This window comes from Grampus griseus (assembly GCF_964374135.1).
Source record: "Grampus griseus genome assembly, chromosome: 19".
NCBI lineage: Eukaryota > Metazoa > Chordata > Mammalia > Artiodactyla > Delphinidae > Grampus > Grampus griseus.
Genome location: NC_139013.1, coordinates 19,096,926 through 19,115,674, shown reverse-complemented (window position 1 = coordinate 19,115,674; position 18,749 = coordinate 19,096,926). Strand labels below are relative to the sequence as shown.

The 18,749-nt window shown below is 50.5% G+C and overlaps 1 protein-coding gene across 1 annotated transcript in view; it reads right to left on the bottom strand.

The window, feature by feature from the left end:
- Nucleotides 1-7,557: 7,557 nt before the first annotated feature.
- The window catches only part of TSHZ3 (teashirt zinc finger homeobox 3), a 67,661-nt gene continuing 56,469 nt past the window's right edge, over nucleotides 7,558-18,749 (bottom strand). The window contains exon 2 of the mRNA XM_082677357.1: nucleotides 7,558-11,040. Coding sequence (XP_082533483.1) covers nucleotides 7,838-11,040 — 3,203 coding nt within the window. The 3' untranslated portion in view covers nucleotides 7,558-7,837. The remainder of the gene's footprint in view (nucleotides 11,041-18,749) is intronic.

Genomic DNA, 18,749 nt, shown 5'->3' with positions numbered 1-18,749 from the left:
GTTTGCACTCAGCCTGTGCTTCTAACACTTCTGCAAACAGACGCCTGGCTGACCTTCCTGAGAGCAACTGTGGGCCAGGGCGGGCCACGGCGCCCCACTGGGTCTCATCTACAGATGAGCCCTGTAGGAATCCCAGCCTGGCTGGGGAGAGGCAAGAAGAAAATGAGCACGTGACTGTCCTGAGAGAGCTGAGCTTCTGCACACACAGATGGGATGACATCTCGGGGTGGGAGAAGGCCTTTGCTTTTGTGGGTGTCCCAACATGAGGATGCCCTCTTACCATCTCAGCTGGGGGCCTCGGGCCACCTCCCTTGCTTGAGAAGTCGGTTCTGCGTCTCCCCTTACCATTGCCCGTCCCAGCAGTTCCATCAACGTGCTGTTTGGCCACGGGGGAGGGGGGAGACTCCCCAGGACCCCAATTCAACAGGCACAGTCCCTTGTGCCTGGAGCTGGAGTCCACTGGGCTGAGGATGGGTCAAGCCGTGAAGAGACCGCACGCGTGAACTTAGCACGACCACGCAAGCTGGCCACGCCGCCTGGAAGGTCCCTGCGCTGCAGGAAACTTTCTGGTCCCCCAGCCAGAACTGCTTCTTTCTGAGGCCTGTCACTGCAGCTCTTCAAACCCATTTGACTGGGTTGGAGCGCATCACACTGTCACCAACTCAGTTTTCATTAAGCGGCTGCTTCTCTGTTAGCCTAGCCAAGCAGAAGAACTCAAACACATGCACAAATTAAATCGACATCCAAACTCCACCAATATACAAAGCAATTTAAATGATATTCATTAGAGCGATGACAAGCCCTGATGAGGCTTTCAGGAGCCAGGTCCTTCAGCTTTTGCAGACTCGGTTTCATGGTCACTGAGGCGGAACTCCGGCGACTCTACCTCCATTTTTTTTTTTTTTTTTTTAAGCTAAGAAAATGACTCCTTCCTGACACACCTACCTCATTCTCTCTCCTTCCCTCCTCGCTCTGTCTTGGCCCAAGTTTCCCCAGCCCTAGTTTCCGGACACAGGTATGGCCGTGAACCGGAGAGTCACGTAAAGGAAAAAGCAGCCACCCTGACTCCTTTTTTCCATAAATGCTCCAATTAAAACAGATTTCAGTTTCTCGTAATTTCATTTCACTTGGCCTGGGAGATCTCTAACCCACAATTATGACAGTCGTAAATGTGTCCTGGAATCCTGCTGTGGGAAAAAAAAAATAATGGAAGTGAAATGTTGAAATGCAACAATGTTTCAAACTTAACCCTCCAAATTTAAAAAGTCATTTCCCAAGTCCTATTTATATATTGTAATTTTTAAAGAGAGAGCAGGATGGGGCCCTACCCCCACCCCTTGCTGCTGCCTGGGGCTACAGTGGAGGAGATAGAGGCCTGGTGTGGTCTGCAGGCGTGGGTGAGCACGGGACACTCGGGCCTCACGTGTGGGAGCTGAGAGCCATGCCAGCCTCAGAGCCACATCTGAGTCTCCCAGTCCCAGGGAAGGCTTCAAGTCCACCTGGGCAAAGAGAGCAGCAACGGACTGCCTGATTCACCGCCAGCTAAGGGCAAAGCAAGGTCATGGCCACATCCATCAGCACTCTGAGCTTTGGAGTTTGCAGCCCAGATAATATTCACAGCAGGAGGAATGATCACCAACTTCATACACTGATGCCTGCACTTCTGTTTATAATTTTATGCTCAAGGTTAATTATGTGCGTCCTTGCCTTTGATCAGAGATATGAGCACGTGAGAATGTTGCCTGAGCCCATATTGGGAAAATAAGGATTCTAAGAGATACCCATGGACTGAAAACACACTTTCATCATTAAGGCATGAGCTCTTAATTAGGAAAAAGCTCTTAAAAAATGGCATGTCCAACTGAACGTCCTGTGATGATGAGAATGTTCCATGGCTGTGCTGTCCAAAAGAGTAACCACTGGCCACACGTGGCTACTGAGCCTTTGAAGTATGGCTGGTATGACTGAGGAATGAAACTTTTCATTTTATTTCATTTAAATGTGAATAATCACATGTGGCTGATGGCTACTATATTTGACCGCTCGGGTTAGACAGTAAATAACAGTGTATTCTAATTCCTGAGTAGCTAATTGTGGATGTTAATCTCTGGAAAGAGGTCACCTTGCTGATCGTCATTATCATCAGGAATGATTTATTAAGAATATATCAGTACATGACATTATACAAAGGTGGTAGAAAAGCTGTTCCTCTGATCTTCTATCATTAGAATTTAATTTTGAAAACACCTGGCTCTTTGGACCGGGGGTAGTGCACTGACCCCTGAATGCTGAGCCTCAAGAAGTCACTAACTTTAAGTCACTCCCGATGTCCAGAGCTATGGCCGAAGTCACCATCAGGCTGTCCGGGACCGTCAGGCCCCTGAACAACAATTTGGCAAATCCATTGTTTTGGCTGTGCAGGGAACACGGTCCCAAATCGACAGTGCTTTGGGATGCCTTTGGAACCATCAAAAGCCCACCCGATACCAGGTTTGCTTGCCTTTACCATCTTCCTAGGGGTAGCCTGCTGTCAAATCCTTGGAGATCAAAACACGGTGCCTTGTGCGTCCAACAGCATCTCCGTCTGGCTTGGGGAAACTCGATGGCCGTGTGGAGAGCGCACACCTTCCTGGAAGCGAAACCCTGTTTGCTCCTTGCTTTCTGCACGGACACCAGGAGTCCAGGCCTCGGCAGTGACAAGGCTGCCACGTCGCACACACGGGAAGGTGGGGTTTGTCAGGATGAGCTTTTCCTCCCAGAAGCTTTATGCTAAGAGACAGAACTGAGGCTTCCCCCAAAGGAGTGAGATGGTTTCTGAAGCTAACTATAGCATAGTTTGCAAAGGCCAGCATACCCTGGAATCGTGTGGGAACACAAGCACGAGTACCTTGTCTGCATCTCTGAGGTCAGCCGCGGGCTGAAAGGCATCGACTGGCACCGGGTCCCCGGGGAAATGCATTTTTAGGTTTCCTTTTGCCAAAGATTACACGTGCTTACTAATAAATCCCTAGGGAGAAAAAAGGTTAGTGTTTCTCTTACCAAAAGAATAACTAACTGGCAGAGCAAAAATGGTAATTTCTCCATGAGCTAAAAGGATAATAGCTATTATTTTAAAGTATTTATTATTAAAGAGTGGTGTTGCAGTTTGTGTGTTTTCATTCTTATGATTGCTTCCTATAATACCAAGTGGATTATTTTTGTGCTAAATAGTCAACAGAATAAAATGCGATTGCAATTTTCTAATTTCAAAAGAGCTGCACAGACGAATTTGAAAAAATAAAATTATTTGATTTTTTTTTTCTTTTTTTCTATTAGATGACTTAGAAATCTCAGGAGACGATAGTTTCAACGCAGGATTTGTTCAATGGAGCCTCGTTTCCCATCAGCTCATGCCTTCAACTACCTTCAGGCTTCTAACTTCAGGGTTCTGCTCTCAAGAGGGAGTTTAGCTCTTCCCAGAGCTTGGCAGGTACTAGGGCCTTTTTTCTCTTTTAGTGGTCAGTCACCAGGTCTGTGAAACAATAGGTGGACCAGGGGTTGGGGGCAGTGAAGTCCACCGAGCTGGAGTGGTCTGATTTGGAGAGAAGGAATCCTTCCAGATCTGCAGAGACCACAGCCCTGAGCTCTGCGGGGGAGGCCTTCCTGGGCTAACCACTGCCACCTAAGCTCTCCTTAGCACCCGGCAGAGAAGCAGCTCTTTGGTGGTTATCAATATTTTTTTTCCTTTTTGCAGAATGAAAATAGAACGAAGATGCCAGGGAGATCTGGGTCTTCATCATAACCCACCCTCTTTAACTATGTAAGATTTTGGTTAATTATAGAATTCTTGCTGCCTCAAACTTAAAGATACATCACTGATATTTTTTGCTAAATGTTGACGGCAGCGAATAGCTAAGATGTGGCATATTGATTTCTTGTTGTGAAGTGAGCTGTTCAAGCTCCATTTAAGATTTTCATCTTGCATGTAGCCCTGAGCACATCATAGCACCATAAATTAGTTAAATTGCACATTTATCACAAATGTTATTTTAAGATACTGCGTAAATGTGATGGCTGGAAGATATACAGTAGGACTGCAACAAGCCTGGGCTTGGGTGGGGTGAGGTCGGGGTCACCCACACACCTGTGATTAAAACCTCCCTCACTTGGCACCACCCCTCCTCCTCCCTGGACTCGTTTAAAGAGCTGACTTGGATGACCCATTCCTTCCTGCACTCACATTCTCTATTAACATCAACCGTAGGCGAACTAGTGCACAGCTGCATCGGCCTTGGAATACAACTTTAGATCTTCCCAACTGATCTCAGGAAAATCGGGGACATTCTGGGCTGTGAATGGAAGGCTCTTTTGGACAGTGGCCCACTCTCCAGCCAGGAGAGGGTTTGATGACCTTGAGAGTAAATGGCCCTGCATTTCCACGTGGCGTGAGGCCCTAGCCAGCCCCGCCTCCTGCCACGACGCATGGCTGGGAGACTGCCATCGTGCCGGGTTAGGTTTGCAGTCATGACTCAGGTCCTCCACTGCTGAGTTACTATGTTTCCTCTAAAGGCAAAATTAATTTCTGGGCCCCATTAACATGAGCAGTCCTTTCTTGGCTATGAGGCCCTGGGGACCAAATGAGTCATAGAATCTGCTACCTGCCTTGGCGATAAATCCTCACTTCTATACCCAAACTGAAGTCCTAAAGCTAACCCTGGGGGTGGGGTGAGGAGAAGAGGGGCAGGGCATCAGTTTCTCCTCCCAAACTGTAAAGGGGGGGCGGGGTTTCCAGCATCACTTGCACAAATCCCATCTCCCTTCAAGCCACATGGGCCCTGGTGGTGATGGAAGTGTTGTCAGTTTAATCTGTTAGATGCAGGACTTTGGATTCTAATAAACCAATGCTATATTTAACCTGTGAAAAATTCAAGAGTGGAAATCTGGGCTCCAGGATGTGGAGATGGGGAAGGCACGGGAGGGAGGGTGTCTCTGTCCCCTGAGCCGTTTCCAAGGGGAGCCGGCCCCCCAGGGAAACGTATGGTGTCCCAGGCCTCCTTCCAGGTAAGGGCGGACAGGGAGAAGAACTGCTCTTGGAGGGACTTCTGCGGCCACCCTGGAAGAGATGGGGAAGGGGACAAGGCCCGTGACCCAGAAGGGAAAGACCCGTCTGCACCGCCCGAGGGCAGAGCCCAACAGTGTGCCTGCATTACAAGGCGAGAGCAGAGCCAGCACACACCTCCCTACTTGCCAAAAACCCGTTTTAAACTCTAGTGAGGTTCTCTCTAAAAACCCGGAGAGAGATGGATTGCCGAGAGAAAGTAGAGCAGACAGAAATTTTGGCCTCATCTTGACACAAAGGGGTGGGAATGAACAGGAAAAAATGTAGGCGTGTTGCCGAACATCTCTGAAAGGGCTTAATTTAAATTTTTAATAAAAGCGTATATTTTTTTAACGTGGAGGTGTTTTATATATTACATGGATGTAATACATCTCTCATTTGTATAATTCTAGGTTAGGAGCTACGATTCCACATAACTGCAAGAGTAGTCTGAATATAGTAATAAAGGTATTTTACAATTTTACATGATATGTTCCCAGCGTTTTGTTGGCATAATTTGCCAGGGTTAATAAAAGCTTGTGATTATCATATAAATGCTCTCCCCACCCCTCCCGTGGATGGGTTCAGGCTCCCCGCCCCCCTACACCTCGTTATCTGGGCCTGCTTTAGCACAAGAGAGACAGCGTGGACCCCAGGGTCCACCTGCCCAGCTGGGCTCTGTTTTCGGCTCCTTGAAAATCCCGAATCAACAGGAAGGAGCCGCCCTGCACTGAGTCTTCCAAAAACCTTTCTTCCCATCTCCCTCGAGCAGGGCTCTGGGCCCTGGCTTCGACTTCTCTCATGCAGATGGGAGACCAACCTCCGGCCCCGACGCAGGTCACCAGGTGTGACCGAAGCTCCACTACCGATGTCTGATAGCATCGCCTTCCCAGCGAGCATCTAACCTCACGGGAACATCTTCCTTTCTTTTCCATTTTTATTCTTGGGGAAAATTCTGTCCACGCCGCCTCTAAGTGAATGTTTGCTGCTCTCCAAACCCAAGGTTCACTAAAACTCCCCTGATTTACGGGCGGTTTCCGACTGCCAGCACCTGGCAGACACAGCAACCAACTCAGTCATAAACAGATCGCATACAATTTAATTTTAATGTGCTCGTTAGTCGTAGCACATTTCAGACATAATTGTGAACGCAACACAAAATTATAGCAAAAAGACAATTTTAATGCTGCCGTAGAAAAGAGGGTTATATGAAGAGTCACATAATGGTGGTTCATTGTCAACAACAAAACAGGGCACAGAGTGTCTGTGCTGTTTACATGCCAATATTTTATACATAGGTTCTCATATGGTGTCAGCTGTCAGTTACTTCTGCAAATTAACTGCCAAAAATGGAGAAGAACAGAATCACTTGGAGAGCCGGTAACCACGGGTTACCTTTCATAAGCCTAAAGATAAAGCTGCAGTGTGGGATCTTGGGAGAATAATTAGGAAGAACAAAACAGAAAGTTACCAATTGAAATAAAAAAGGCATCCTACAATATGGAATAGCAACCAAGAGGGCTTATAAATAAGTAAAAGAGGTTATATCACAGAATGCCTCGTGACTTTTAAGCAAAGTATTACAGTACAAACATTTTAAAGGCTTTATCAATGTTTAGGAAATACAGTACAAGTTCTCTCTCTCTCTTTTTTTGTTCTTTTTTTTTTTCCTTTTGAAATAGACTTACCCCTTTGAGCACTGAGTTTATTTTGAGCGTTTTTTTTTTTTTTTGATTTCTAATAAATACCTTTAAAAATCATGTGCAAAATAGTTATGATGCTGCCACGGATGGATTTCCTGGCCTCGTTTATTCAGACTGCTCAGAACAAATGATAATATGATGCTAATAAATATGTATAATTTAAACGTGAACCTCTATCAATATAGATGTACTGTATAGCAAAACAAACAATCATACTTTGCTTTCAGATAATGTTTCTGTATACTTTATAAATGTTATCTGTGGTATCTTCTGTATAATTTACAATGTTTGCATGTAAAAAAACAAAACCCATAGACCTTAAAAAAAAAAAGAAAAAGAAATATACACTATACATAGGCATGGCTTATGCCCAGAGCATGGCAGGTACATAAAACACTGTTGCTATAAATGCAGGAAAAAAGGTCATTTACCCACAATCACATTTTTCATAAGAGAGTCTGAAATCTATACAATATATACATCTATGTTTCAATGTGAAAATAATATTCTTTTAAATTTCAAGGCGTGTTATACCCCTGCAGACCTGCATAAATGGAGGTTCATATTATTAATTATAACTAAGCTGGTAAGGAATTTAAAAAACAGAGCTTCATACATTATTATTCTTTTATTTTATTTTTTAACCAAATTAATGCAAAAGTGCTTCAAAGTACTCAGAGGGCTAAAGATGAAAGGGTGAAAAATGCCAGCACACTCGACCGCGTGGAAAAATGTGGCCGGTTTCGTCATAAATGCTTAATTAAACTGTCTGTTAATGCATGCAGCTTGAAGCATCGGGGGATGCTCACAACTAAATCCCATTTACACAAAGTTCCAAACACTTACCACTGCGTTTTAACCTTCATATTTTACCAGTGACAACAGCTGAGTATGCACCTCTATTAAACACTGTACAGTTATACAAAACAGTCCAGCCCAGAGTGATTCTCTGCAGTTAAAATAAGAACATGTGCCTAGAACAAGACAGAGGGGCCTTAAGGTGCCTGCAACAGTTTCCCTCAAAGCAAATCACAGTCGTTTTCATCAAAAGCAAACGCTACTGCTTCTCTAACTCGGAAACATACAGAAGGTGGTCCTCTGGGGATTTCCCGTGTGTTTTGCTGAGGTGAAGTTTAACCGCGTGCTTGCTCGCAAAGGTCCGATTGCAAAGTTTGCACTGGTAGGAGGTCCCCAGGTCCTCCTCGGGGGAGGACGTCACCAGTTTTTCCGACGGTGACTTGGTTTGTGCTATCTGATTGTTAATCTGTTCGGTGGACAGTTTGGACAAATCCCGTAGCCGGAAGCCCAGGTGTGACTCGAGATGGCTGATGTACGTGGAGGGAGTCCTGATTTGTGACGCGCAGTCATTACAAAAGAACACGGGGTGGCCAGTGTCCAAGTTTTTGAGGAACTTTGTTCCACCTGTCCTTCGCAGCTGGTACTTCACGTTGGCCAGCCAGTGGCTGATGGTGGTCATGGAGAGCCCGGTGAACCTTGAGATGTGCATGCGCTCCTGGGGGCTCAGGTCCGACATGATGTACTTGCCCTCCGAGGTCTGCCGGAGGCTGGCGGCAAACTGGGCCTGGAGGATCAGCAGGTGCTGGGGGTTCCAGTTTGATTGGCGGCCCTTCCTCTTTTGCGCAGGCGTCACCTCTTCGGCCTCCTCCAGGGTGGCGCCGTCAATGTCAGACTTCTCGGAGATGCTGGAAGGGGTGGAGGACTTTGACGTGTGGCTCTCTGTCAAGTTCTTCAGCATATCGGATATATCTGACAAGGCGTTCTCGCGGAGCGGCGAGTTGGACATGAACGACACGACGGCGGACGTCTTTGCCGTTGTCACCGTGGATGAGGAGGTTGCTGGGGATGTGGACGTGGGTGACAAAAGCACTGAACCCAAAGGGCAGCCTTTGTCACTCTTCCCTTTTGTCAAGTCTATGGGTTGGTCGTTGCTGACGTGGTAGAAATAGCGGTCGAGGTGGTCCACCTTCTTGGACTGCAGGGGTGGGGGCGTGGCCACCGCTGCCTTCTCGGCCAGGCTGTTGCTCATCTTGAAGAGCATGCTCATGGGGTCGAGGGCAGGCAGGGAGGGCTTGGCAGCCTTGCCCAGGTGGATGTTCATGACCGACTGGAGGGCGCTCAGAGGGTTAACGAAGGGCTGCTCTGGCGGGTGGTCGGTGATGATGGCCGTGCTGCTGCTCAGGCCGCTGCTCAGGGGCTTCACCAGGTCCTTGCCGTTCTCCACCGGCTCTGCTGGGGGGCTCCCTTCCTTGCAGCCATCCCGCTGGGGGCTGGGGCTGTCCTCCTGGCTTTTGAAGCCCCCGTCGCTGGACGCCTCCATCCTGATGGGCTCGCTGATGTCGCTGCTGCACGGGGACGGGGTGGCCCGCTTGGGCGGAGAAAGCTTGCCCTCGGGCTCCTTCATTTTCTCCTCAACTTTGGCAACTTTCTCGGTGACCTTTTTCACCAGCTCCTCCATGGCGTGAAAGTTTGTCTTGGGCATGGGGGAGGTCTGGCTGCTGGGCGGAGAGATCAGGGTCTGGTTCTTTGTGGGGGACACGATGTCACTGTTGCCGAACATGGGCTTCAGGGCTGCGCTCTTCCCCGCGGAGCCCAGAGACAGCTTCATCATGTTGGGGAGCTGGTAGGCGGCGTGGATGCTGGGGTAGCCCCCCCAGCTGGGGGTGCCGTTCTGGGCCTTATTGATGGCAGACGTCACTGTGTTTTCTAGGGACTTGAGGATATCGAGCCCCCCCTTGGGACTCTCTTCTAAGTCGTTCTCAGTCAAATAGTGGTACTTGGAAGAGATGTCGTACTTCTCCTCCTCACAGGCCTTCTCCTTTTCCTTAGGCTTCTCGTCTGTGGCCACTTTCTCCTTGTCGGCCTCCTTCTTGACCTCCACGTTCAGTCTCGGGGAGGCGCTGGCGGGCGTGTGGGAGGGGGACGTGAAGGTGGTGGCGGCCAGGGGCACGGACTGCACCTTCTCATCCAGCAGGGTGGTGATGCTGGGCACGACAGGCGTCTCCATGATGGGCTTCCCCTTCTTCATGGCCGAGTTGGTGACCTTGATGAAGTGGCCAGTCACCATCATGTGGGCCGTGAGCTCCTGCAGCGTGTCGTGCGAGCTGCCGCACTCCATGCACTTGAGGATCTGGGACTTGCGGGCCTCGAAGTGCCAGGCGTAGCTGGCCCCGTTCTGGTGGCCGTAGCGGTTATTTGGCGTGATGTATGGGTTGGAGTTCTTCTGAAGCACGTCGTTTGTGTCCGCCATGGCAGCTTTGGGGGTGCCGCCGGTGGAGTCCGGGGAGCTGGGGAGCTCCAGCTCCAGCGAGGCCTTCTTGCGAGTGGCAGGGATGATTTTGGCTGCGACGGGAGTGACAGGTTCCTTCAGAGGCACTTTTTGGTAGTGTTTCGTTTTGATCATGTGGACACTCAAGTCCTGGAGGGACTCGAACGAGTGGCCGCAGTACATGCACTTCAACACCTTCTGGGCGTCCTCCTTCCCTTCCATTTCCAGCAGCGAGCGTTTGCGGGGCTTGGACCAGCGCTTGGGGTTGTTGTTGTCAGTCTCGTGGTTGTCGTCGCGGTAGTGCCCCGTCTCGTTCATGTGCACCGTCAACTCCACCAGGGTGTCGTAGGCGGCGCTGCAGTCTTTGCAGCGGAACTTGCTGGCCCCCGTGAAGATGGAGCCGTAGAGCTTGCTGCTCTGCCGGTACAGCTGCACGGTGCTGAACAGGCTGGGCTCGGGCAGCACGCGGCTCTGTGACACCTGCTGCAGGGTCTTGGCCATGGCGCTCTGGTGCCAGTCGAAGCTCCCGCTGCCGCAGCTGCTGCTGCTACTGCTGCTGCTGCTGCAGCTCCCATTATTCTTCTCGGAGGATGGCTGGTGCAGGTTGAGGGTGAGGCTGGACCAGTACGAGTTGGAGAGGAAGTTGTTGTACACGGCCTTCATCTGCTCCAGGCTGTCCGACACGGTCGAGTCTTCCGGCGGGACCGCCACCTCCTTGGCCTCCTCTTCGTTCTTCATGGAGCCACTTTCAAAGTCGGCCATCCGGTCACTAGTCTCACTGATGTGGGACTCACTGTCCATCTCGTGGCTGGAAAACTCAGCCGCTGGGGAGTTCTGGTAGCTGGGGCAGGTCTTGCTGAGCTCCTTTTCTGGGCACATGTACTTAGCCGAGGGCTCCCCATCTGTCAGGCTCTCCTCTGGGTCTATATCTTCGTCTACCAGGGCGGCAGCCTTTAACTCATCTGAAACATAGGCTGCCGTGATAACAGGTGGGACAAGTGGGACAGAAAGAAGGGACACAGGGAGAAGGAGAGAAAGAAAGAAAGAAAGAAAGAAAGAAAAGCATTAGTCAGTGTTGATCTTACCTAGAGCATTTTCTCGGCTCTCGGGAAAACGCAGCAAAGCAGACAGGCACATTTATTTGTAAAATTAAATAGTTAAAATGTGGTGTTTCTTTGGAGCAAAAAAAAAAAAAAATCTGCTCTTCAAACATAATTTGCCACCTTATTCTTCTCAAGGGGCAACAGCTTGAAATTAAAACTAAATTTGAAATTAATGAAGCACATTCTGGAGGTGGCATTCATTTCTAAAGTAATAAATTACTTGTATCAACCTCAGAGACAGCAGTTCCTGTCTGTCAATTAATATGTCTTATGCTTCTCCTACCCCTAATGCATTTCTTAACAGACAGATTCACAATTTAAATTAAGCAAGCATTTTTTACTCATTACATTTTTGAGGCTCAACCTTTAATAAATATAAAGCACAAAAACATCAATACAATTTTTACAAAGTAAAAAGAAAGTACATCAATTGCGATAAATTAAAAACAAGGTTTTGGGGCTTTTTTTTTTTTTCTTTCTGCCTTCTGAAAAAGTAGGTCTTATCGAAGCTTAAAGGAAGTTTCCTTATAGAAGCTTGGACAGGTGTTGGTTTGTTCTAGATGGGAAGGAAGACTCTGACCCGCCACCACCCAGCCCTGGCCGTGTCCCCCATGTGTACACTCAGCCGTTCTCAGCAACCGGCACACACACCATCCATGCAGAATTATGTCAGAACAAGTTCAGGCAAATTGGTATGCGGTGCTCATTGCTGCTGTATAAATATATACAAGACCTTCCAGTGGACCTTACAAATGTCAAAGTGTTTGCTCTTTAGACTGCTTTGTCAATATTTACTCAGCATAAGCTTCATGGGCATCCAACAGGGATCCTGTCTTTCTGGAAGCAGTGTAACTGGGGATGGAAATCCAGCCTGTGCTTCCGAGCAGGTGGAGGTGCTCTGAGCAGGGCTGAGCAGCCGTGGGTTCTGGAAGACACGCTCCAGAGATGCAAAGCCAGGAGAACACTTGCATTCATGGAATGGAGCGATTTTGTTTTTTCATTCTTTTGTATTCAATGACTCTGGTTTTTCCTTACTGGAGCTTGCCTGACACTGTAAACCAAGTTGGGTTGATCTCGTGAAAATTAGGCGTGGCCAGCCCTGCGGTGAGTGACAATGTTAGGGCAGAAAAGGAGTGAAAAGTCATTTCTTGTCAGCTCCTCAATACCTGTTTGCTTCTAAAGGCCAGTGGCTGAGTGTGTGAGGCGGCTGGAATGGCACAGTGCTAACTGCATGGCTGACTAAAAGCTCCTAGGAAAGAAAAGGAAACTTTGTTTGTGGAATTCACTCCCATAACTTTAAAGATCGGGGCCCCAAATCAATTTCACACCAGAAAAAAAAAACAAAAAACAGTGAAATGACTCAAAGAAGATTCCCAGGAAGCCACACAGATATTTCCCCTGGCTCTTCCTTCCAGGTCATGTGTGATTTTCTTCTTTCCTAAGACCCCGTTGAGCACCAAGATTTCTAAACTGAAACTACCGACATCCCAACACCGAGGTGATCTGAATTTGGATGGGAAGAGTGTCCCAGGTACACACATTCGGATCAGCTGTAGAGGCAGGGATGCTTCTGCTTATATGCAAACAGTGAAACAAGAGTCTTGGGCTGGAGCTGTGGAATGTTCTTCACAAATGACCAGAAGAAAGTGCCCTGCTCCGGTCAGCTGTGGTGAACCTTCAGTTTAAGGCCATGCACTTGGAGCTGACATGGCAAACAAGCTCTTTTCCTAGGGCCAGGGCCACAGTGGATAGCGGACTATGGTACTGGTCACAAGGGGGAAGATGAACGCTCTTGTTGGGAAAGGAAGAGGAAAATAAAAAGGAAAGAAGGTATCTCCCCCTCTGCACACCATCCTCGACTTCAGCACAACTCAAACCCCACAACAGGGCTCGCAGGTCTGCAGGGAGGGGAGCTGGGGGCAAAGTGACCAAGAATCGCAGTTTGACTGGAACTCTCCTGGTTTCAGCACCGAAAGTTCCACATCCCGGGGATCCTCTCAGTCCTGGGCAAACACCCCTGGCCAGGGGACACCCAGCAGAACCAAGTCAGAGCATCCAGGCAGATCTGCATTACTCTCGCAGAGGAGCTAGAGCAGGGCGATGTGGGTCTGACTGTCTGCAGAAATGCACTGGGTGCGAGTAGGTATAACGTTTGCATCCAAGGGGCCTCATTTGGAACACTGAGTCTTTAAGGAAGGGGAAAACCACAATGGCCTGTGTCCCTGCCCAGCCCCGTGTGAACAGGGTAGATCCCAGAGGCCCCTTCTCTCCCGGAGATGGCCCTGGGAGCCACGGTCCGCAGCGTGAACCACACCCATCACGGCTCCCATGGAATTCAGTCTAGGAGAGGCAGGAATCCAGAAATGGCCCCATCTGGCCACGAAAGGAGAGACACACCAGGCAGGCAAAAGAAGCCAGAGCTAACGGCGGACATGAACGAGCCCAATGTGGCATGAAGACCACCAGCTAAGGGAATACTGGTGGCTCTGCTGGTCCACCTCCCACCCAGGGGCAGCGTGGCCCCCGTGGAAGCCGCGGCACGGTGTGGGGAGCACATCAGGCTGTCTGGAGCGCCCCCCATAGCACACACACGCACCATCATCTGCCTGGCCGGCTCCCACCCTGAGCTGGCCCCCAGCGAGCCCCAATATACCTTGTAAATCGCACAGCAGTACCAGAATGTCATCAGTCTGATGACTGAGGAGGAAATGAATATTGAAAGAAAAGTAAGGCCAACCTCCCCTGGTGGGAACCAAATCCTACTCTGAGGAAAATTAAAAAGCTGCGGGGCCAAGAGGCCCTGGATCCTGGGAGACGTGGCATCACCCCACACACCACCCTTGTCATGGTTTCTGAGGCTCCTCACAAGCACCCTTGCACACTGCCCTGACAGGGACCTCACCACCTCCTAAAACAGCCCCTTGCTTTTCAGACCCAACAGGGAGAAGTACTTGGAGGGCAAAGCACGAATCCTTCTGCTATGTTTTGCAATAATTGCACTCCTCCGAGAATATCACATCCACTCTTGATGACTGAACTTCAAACAGTGGTGAGAAAGCTGAAACGGGCCCAGAGAGATGGCAGAGGGGATGAAGGGGTGGAAAGGTTCATTCATTCCACTAATTCTGATCGCGTCCCACGCCTGCCAGGATATCCTTTTCTTTCTCTCGGCCTCCATTTCCCCATGTGTAAGTGACAGGGCAGTGCGGCCTGATCTGTAAGGCCCTCCTCCTCTACTTCTCTGTTTCGTGGCTTTTCTGAGGAAAGGGTAAAGAAGTGAGGCAAAGCCCACTTGCTCTGGCTCATCCTCTCCACGCGCTGCTCCTGACAGGCACGCAGCCGTTAAGTCACTCCTTTGTCCCTTCTGCTCTGCACTAACCAGCAAAGTCCCCAGCCGGAGAGAAGGAAGAACGTCCTCACTGGGACAGGGGATGCCCCAGATCAGGCCAGGAGGGGAGGGGGACTGGGTGTCTCCATCACAGACTGGGTGGGCAGTGAGAGGTCAACAGGGGGCTGGGGGGGCACTGGGTGAGAAGCCAGCCCCACCGAGGTGGCCATCAGGGGTCCCTCCTGTCAGGGAGCCGATGGCAGGCCCTGTCCCCGGCTTGGACCTGACAGGTAATCGCGCACAGGTAATCAGGCCTTGGGAGGCTTCGCTACTGTGGACGGTTATTTTGATCCCTGCTGCTATTTAACTTTCTGCTTAACTTTCTCCTTCTGCTCCTGTCTGGATTCTCCAAGGCCAAGGGCCCACCATACTATTAAAATCCTGCACATAGTAGGTGAGCAACAGACACTTGCTCCCTGCTTCGGAAAGAGAATGATTAGAGGTCACGTCCAGCAGCAAAATGCTTGTTTCCAGCCTCTGTTCCCTCCGACCCCAGCATCTCTCACCCCTCCTCAAGGAACCCCTGACTCCAGCCCCAGCCCCTTCCCTCTGTTCTCCAGACAGAAGCCACCGGATCCTTATCATTCAGCGGGTGGGTAACACCCCACCCCCACCCGTGGAACACCCACAGTGACCTCCCATTGCCCCAGAGTCCTCCACCATCTCGGCCCTACTTCCTCTCCAGCCTCTCGGCTTCTAGAACGTGCCAGAGCTTCTAACTCTGCACTGCTGCCTCCTGTGCTGGAAACCCTGGGGCAGATTCAAAGAGGAGGGGGAGCCATCTACCCCTCCCTGGGCTTCAGTGGAATGTAATATCTGGGGAAGGGGGCTTCTCGACCCCAACTTTGTTCCCTTCGCACGCCACCCACTCCCTTCTTTTTACAAGGCACACCACTGAAATCTCTAGCTTACAGCAGATGTTCCAGGGTGTTCCAACAGACTGTCAGCTTCATGGGGTCAGGACCAGCCGTGCCCGCCCCCCCAAATCTGCTGCAACCCTACCGTCTGGCCCAGAGTAGCCACTCAACACACGTCCACAGAATGAATGAGTGAATGAATGAATGAACACCATAGATGACTTCTTCAAACCTCCTGAACAGTTGCCAGAACATCTAGATGGGTCCAGACACCAGCTGGCCCCAGAGAAAGCAGGCGTGCTGGGGTCTGATCCGAAGTCCTTCCTGGGTCCGTTTTCTGAGCATAAGTGGCATGAGGACCGGCCTCTGGGGGACAGGATGACAGAACCCTCCACTGAGGAAGAGGGGAGGAAGCCCCCCAGGGGTGGAGTCACCCCTGGCTGTGCCCACATCCCAGTACACCTCTCCAAGAATGCATCAGCACCACTGTTTTCTCTTGAACAAAAACTATTAAAATAGAGACCTCTGCTGCCGCTTCCAGCACAGGAGGCCCTGAACTGTCAGGGGGAGGGGCTCGCATTCCAACCAAATCATCAGCTGCAAAGATGCAAAGAAACACACGAGAGTGGAGACTCAAGGAAGGATGGACTGGGGCCCGTGTTTCATTTTTCCCCAAGTCGCTCAGTGGAAAAAGTTCCTCTCCAAGAGGTGAACCCATACCGATTGCTGTGACTGCTTCCCTATTGCATCCCCACCTGCTCTCCCCTTCAATGAAATGTAAGCTCTTCAGGCAGCAAGACGTCAATCCAACACCCCAAAGCTGAGGGCCAAGGACACAGTTTTGGACAACTGGATGAACTCAAGAACTTGGCATGCCCAGAACCAAACGGGACTCTTGAGCAGAGATGCACGTTCATGAGAAACAAAAAGCTCTCACACTTACAAAGGCTTTCTACAAAGTTCCACAGCCCAAGGCCCTGGAATGTCAAGCGATGAAAAAACCACACTCCTACCTAATATGTGCATGTTTATGAACCATTTGCACATTCACTGCATTTGATCCTTTCAATGGTCCTGGCAGGTGGACAAAATGATTTCCCTTTTGCAGCCTAGGAAACTTCAGTTCCAACAAGTTAAATGGGACACTCCCAAGCCCTCTGTGGGGACCCCTCAGGAGTCAGGACTCCCCTCAGGAGTCAGTATAAAGGGGATTTGACTAAACTCCTGAGGGAATCACACAGAAGGAGCATGGAGTGAGCTTCTGCCGCATCAGAGCCTTCCCTGATGCCCCATCCCCGTTGGACCCCACGCCTGCCCCTCCAGGAGGGTCCTGAGTCCCCTCCCACAGCTCCCTGGGGCTCGTGCCTTCCAAGACGTGGCCACAGTGACAGCGGACTGTCCAAGGAGTGAGGAGCCAGCCAGTGCAGCAATCAGAAGGTCTGGAGGCAGCGGCAACCTCATTAATATTTATTATCATCATTAACTAAACCCAACCGCTAGGTAAAAAGGAATGAATACTTTTGATATAAATAAAAAACAGTAAGCTGGGCCATAATGGAATTCACTTCTGGGCAAGTGGGAACTACCTTCATCACACTGTTGTGCAAACAAGGAGATGAAGGAACTGAGGGGTGTCCCTGTGGGGATGGGTCTCCAGCCGCGGGGCGGGGGCGGGGCCTGGGATGGGGGTAGGGCGGCACTGGAGGGAGCTGGAGAGAAAGGAAAGAGGGCGTGGCTGCGCCCTGCTCCCAGAAGCAATTTCAAAGTAAACTGTCCTGCGGATGTTTGCATTTTCTGGGCTGAAATGAGGGTTCTGTAGTTATAACCCTGTTTTCAAATTCCCAAGACTGCCTGGGAAGATGAATTACTGGCTAAAGCGTCCTGGGCCCCCCCTCTCCCCTCTCTTCGGGACAGGTGGCCCATTCAAGGTACAAGAGCACCTCCTCTTGTACCTTGAATGGGCATCCTCCATCCTCAGTGACTGCGATGGAGGGGGAAGAAGAGGCAGGGAGAGGAGGGGGTGGGGCTGAAGAAGGACAGGGCTGGAGAAGGGTGAGGAGAGAGTGGGGGGCAGGGATCAGAGCGAGAACAACGGGAGAAAGATGCGGGAAAGAGGGAAGAATCCACCAGGACTAGGGTGGTGCTGGGAAGGGGCAGACAGAGAAACAGAGACAGAAGCAAAGAGGTGGAGAGAGACAGAGACAGAGATACAGAAAGAGGCAGAAAGACAGAGACAGAGATGGAGAGAGATAGAGACAGAGAGAGACCCCCAAGGGCAGTGAGGGAAGGAGAGAAAGAAAACCAGTGACGGAGATTTGAGAAGAGGTAGAAAGAAGAGATTATTCTAGCCGTGAGGACAGTAAGGAGAGGGCCTGAGCTGGGGGTCCTGGTGCAGGACTGGTGCGGGGAGAGGGGCCCTGGAGTGCTGCTGGGGGTCAGCTCCCCGGCTGGAGACCCAGGTCTTGTCTCAGACTCTCCTGACCACTCAGATTTTCAAGACATAAGGTGACTTTTTGTTTTAAGGGTAATTTAACCATCTGAGGACACGACCAAGAAGGCAGTTAAAATGTTCGGCCAACCCTGGTGGGCAGAGCAAGGGGATGCAGCTTGGGGACAGAGGTTGCTTCTGCCCCAGAGACGATCTGGGCCATCCTGGGCGGAGGACACCTGGCCAGGGGAGCCCAGGAGGAGCAGGCCCCAGAGCCCAGGGCCTCAGCAACCCGCAGGAGCCCCTCTCAGACCCTCACACAAATGATCACATTCGAGACTTGACTTGGAACTGCCCAGAAGACAGGCGTGGGCAACATGCCTGAAACTGGACAGCTTGTGAAGAAGGCTGTTGGCTCTGGACACCGGCTCAGGACTCATGCACGCCAGTCTCTGTAGACCCTATTCCTGACCTCCCTTCACAGCCAAGGCCACTCCGCTTGGTTCGTGAATCAAATTCAAGTAGAGTTTTTTGTGTGTGTGTTTTCTTGCGGTACGCGGGTCTCTCACTGTTGTGGCCTCTCCCGTTGCGGAGCACAGGCTCCGGACACGCAGGCTCAGCGGCCATGGCTCACGGGCCCAGCCGCTCCGCGGCATGTGGGATCTTCCCGGACCAGGTCACGAACCCGTGTCCCCTGCATCGGCAGGCGGACTCTCAACCACTGTGCCACCAGGGAAGCCCTCAAGTCGAGTTTTAATAAACACCCTGCCTAAAGGCCTAGGGAGGCCCGAGTCCTCTCAACCGTTCTAGCTGTGCTTGGACACAGAAATACACCAAGATCATCACAGGTGTCTCGGTCACCTCTGAAGCCCTCCCCTCCCCTCCACACCTGGGCCCATAACAGAGC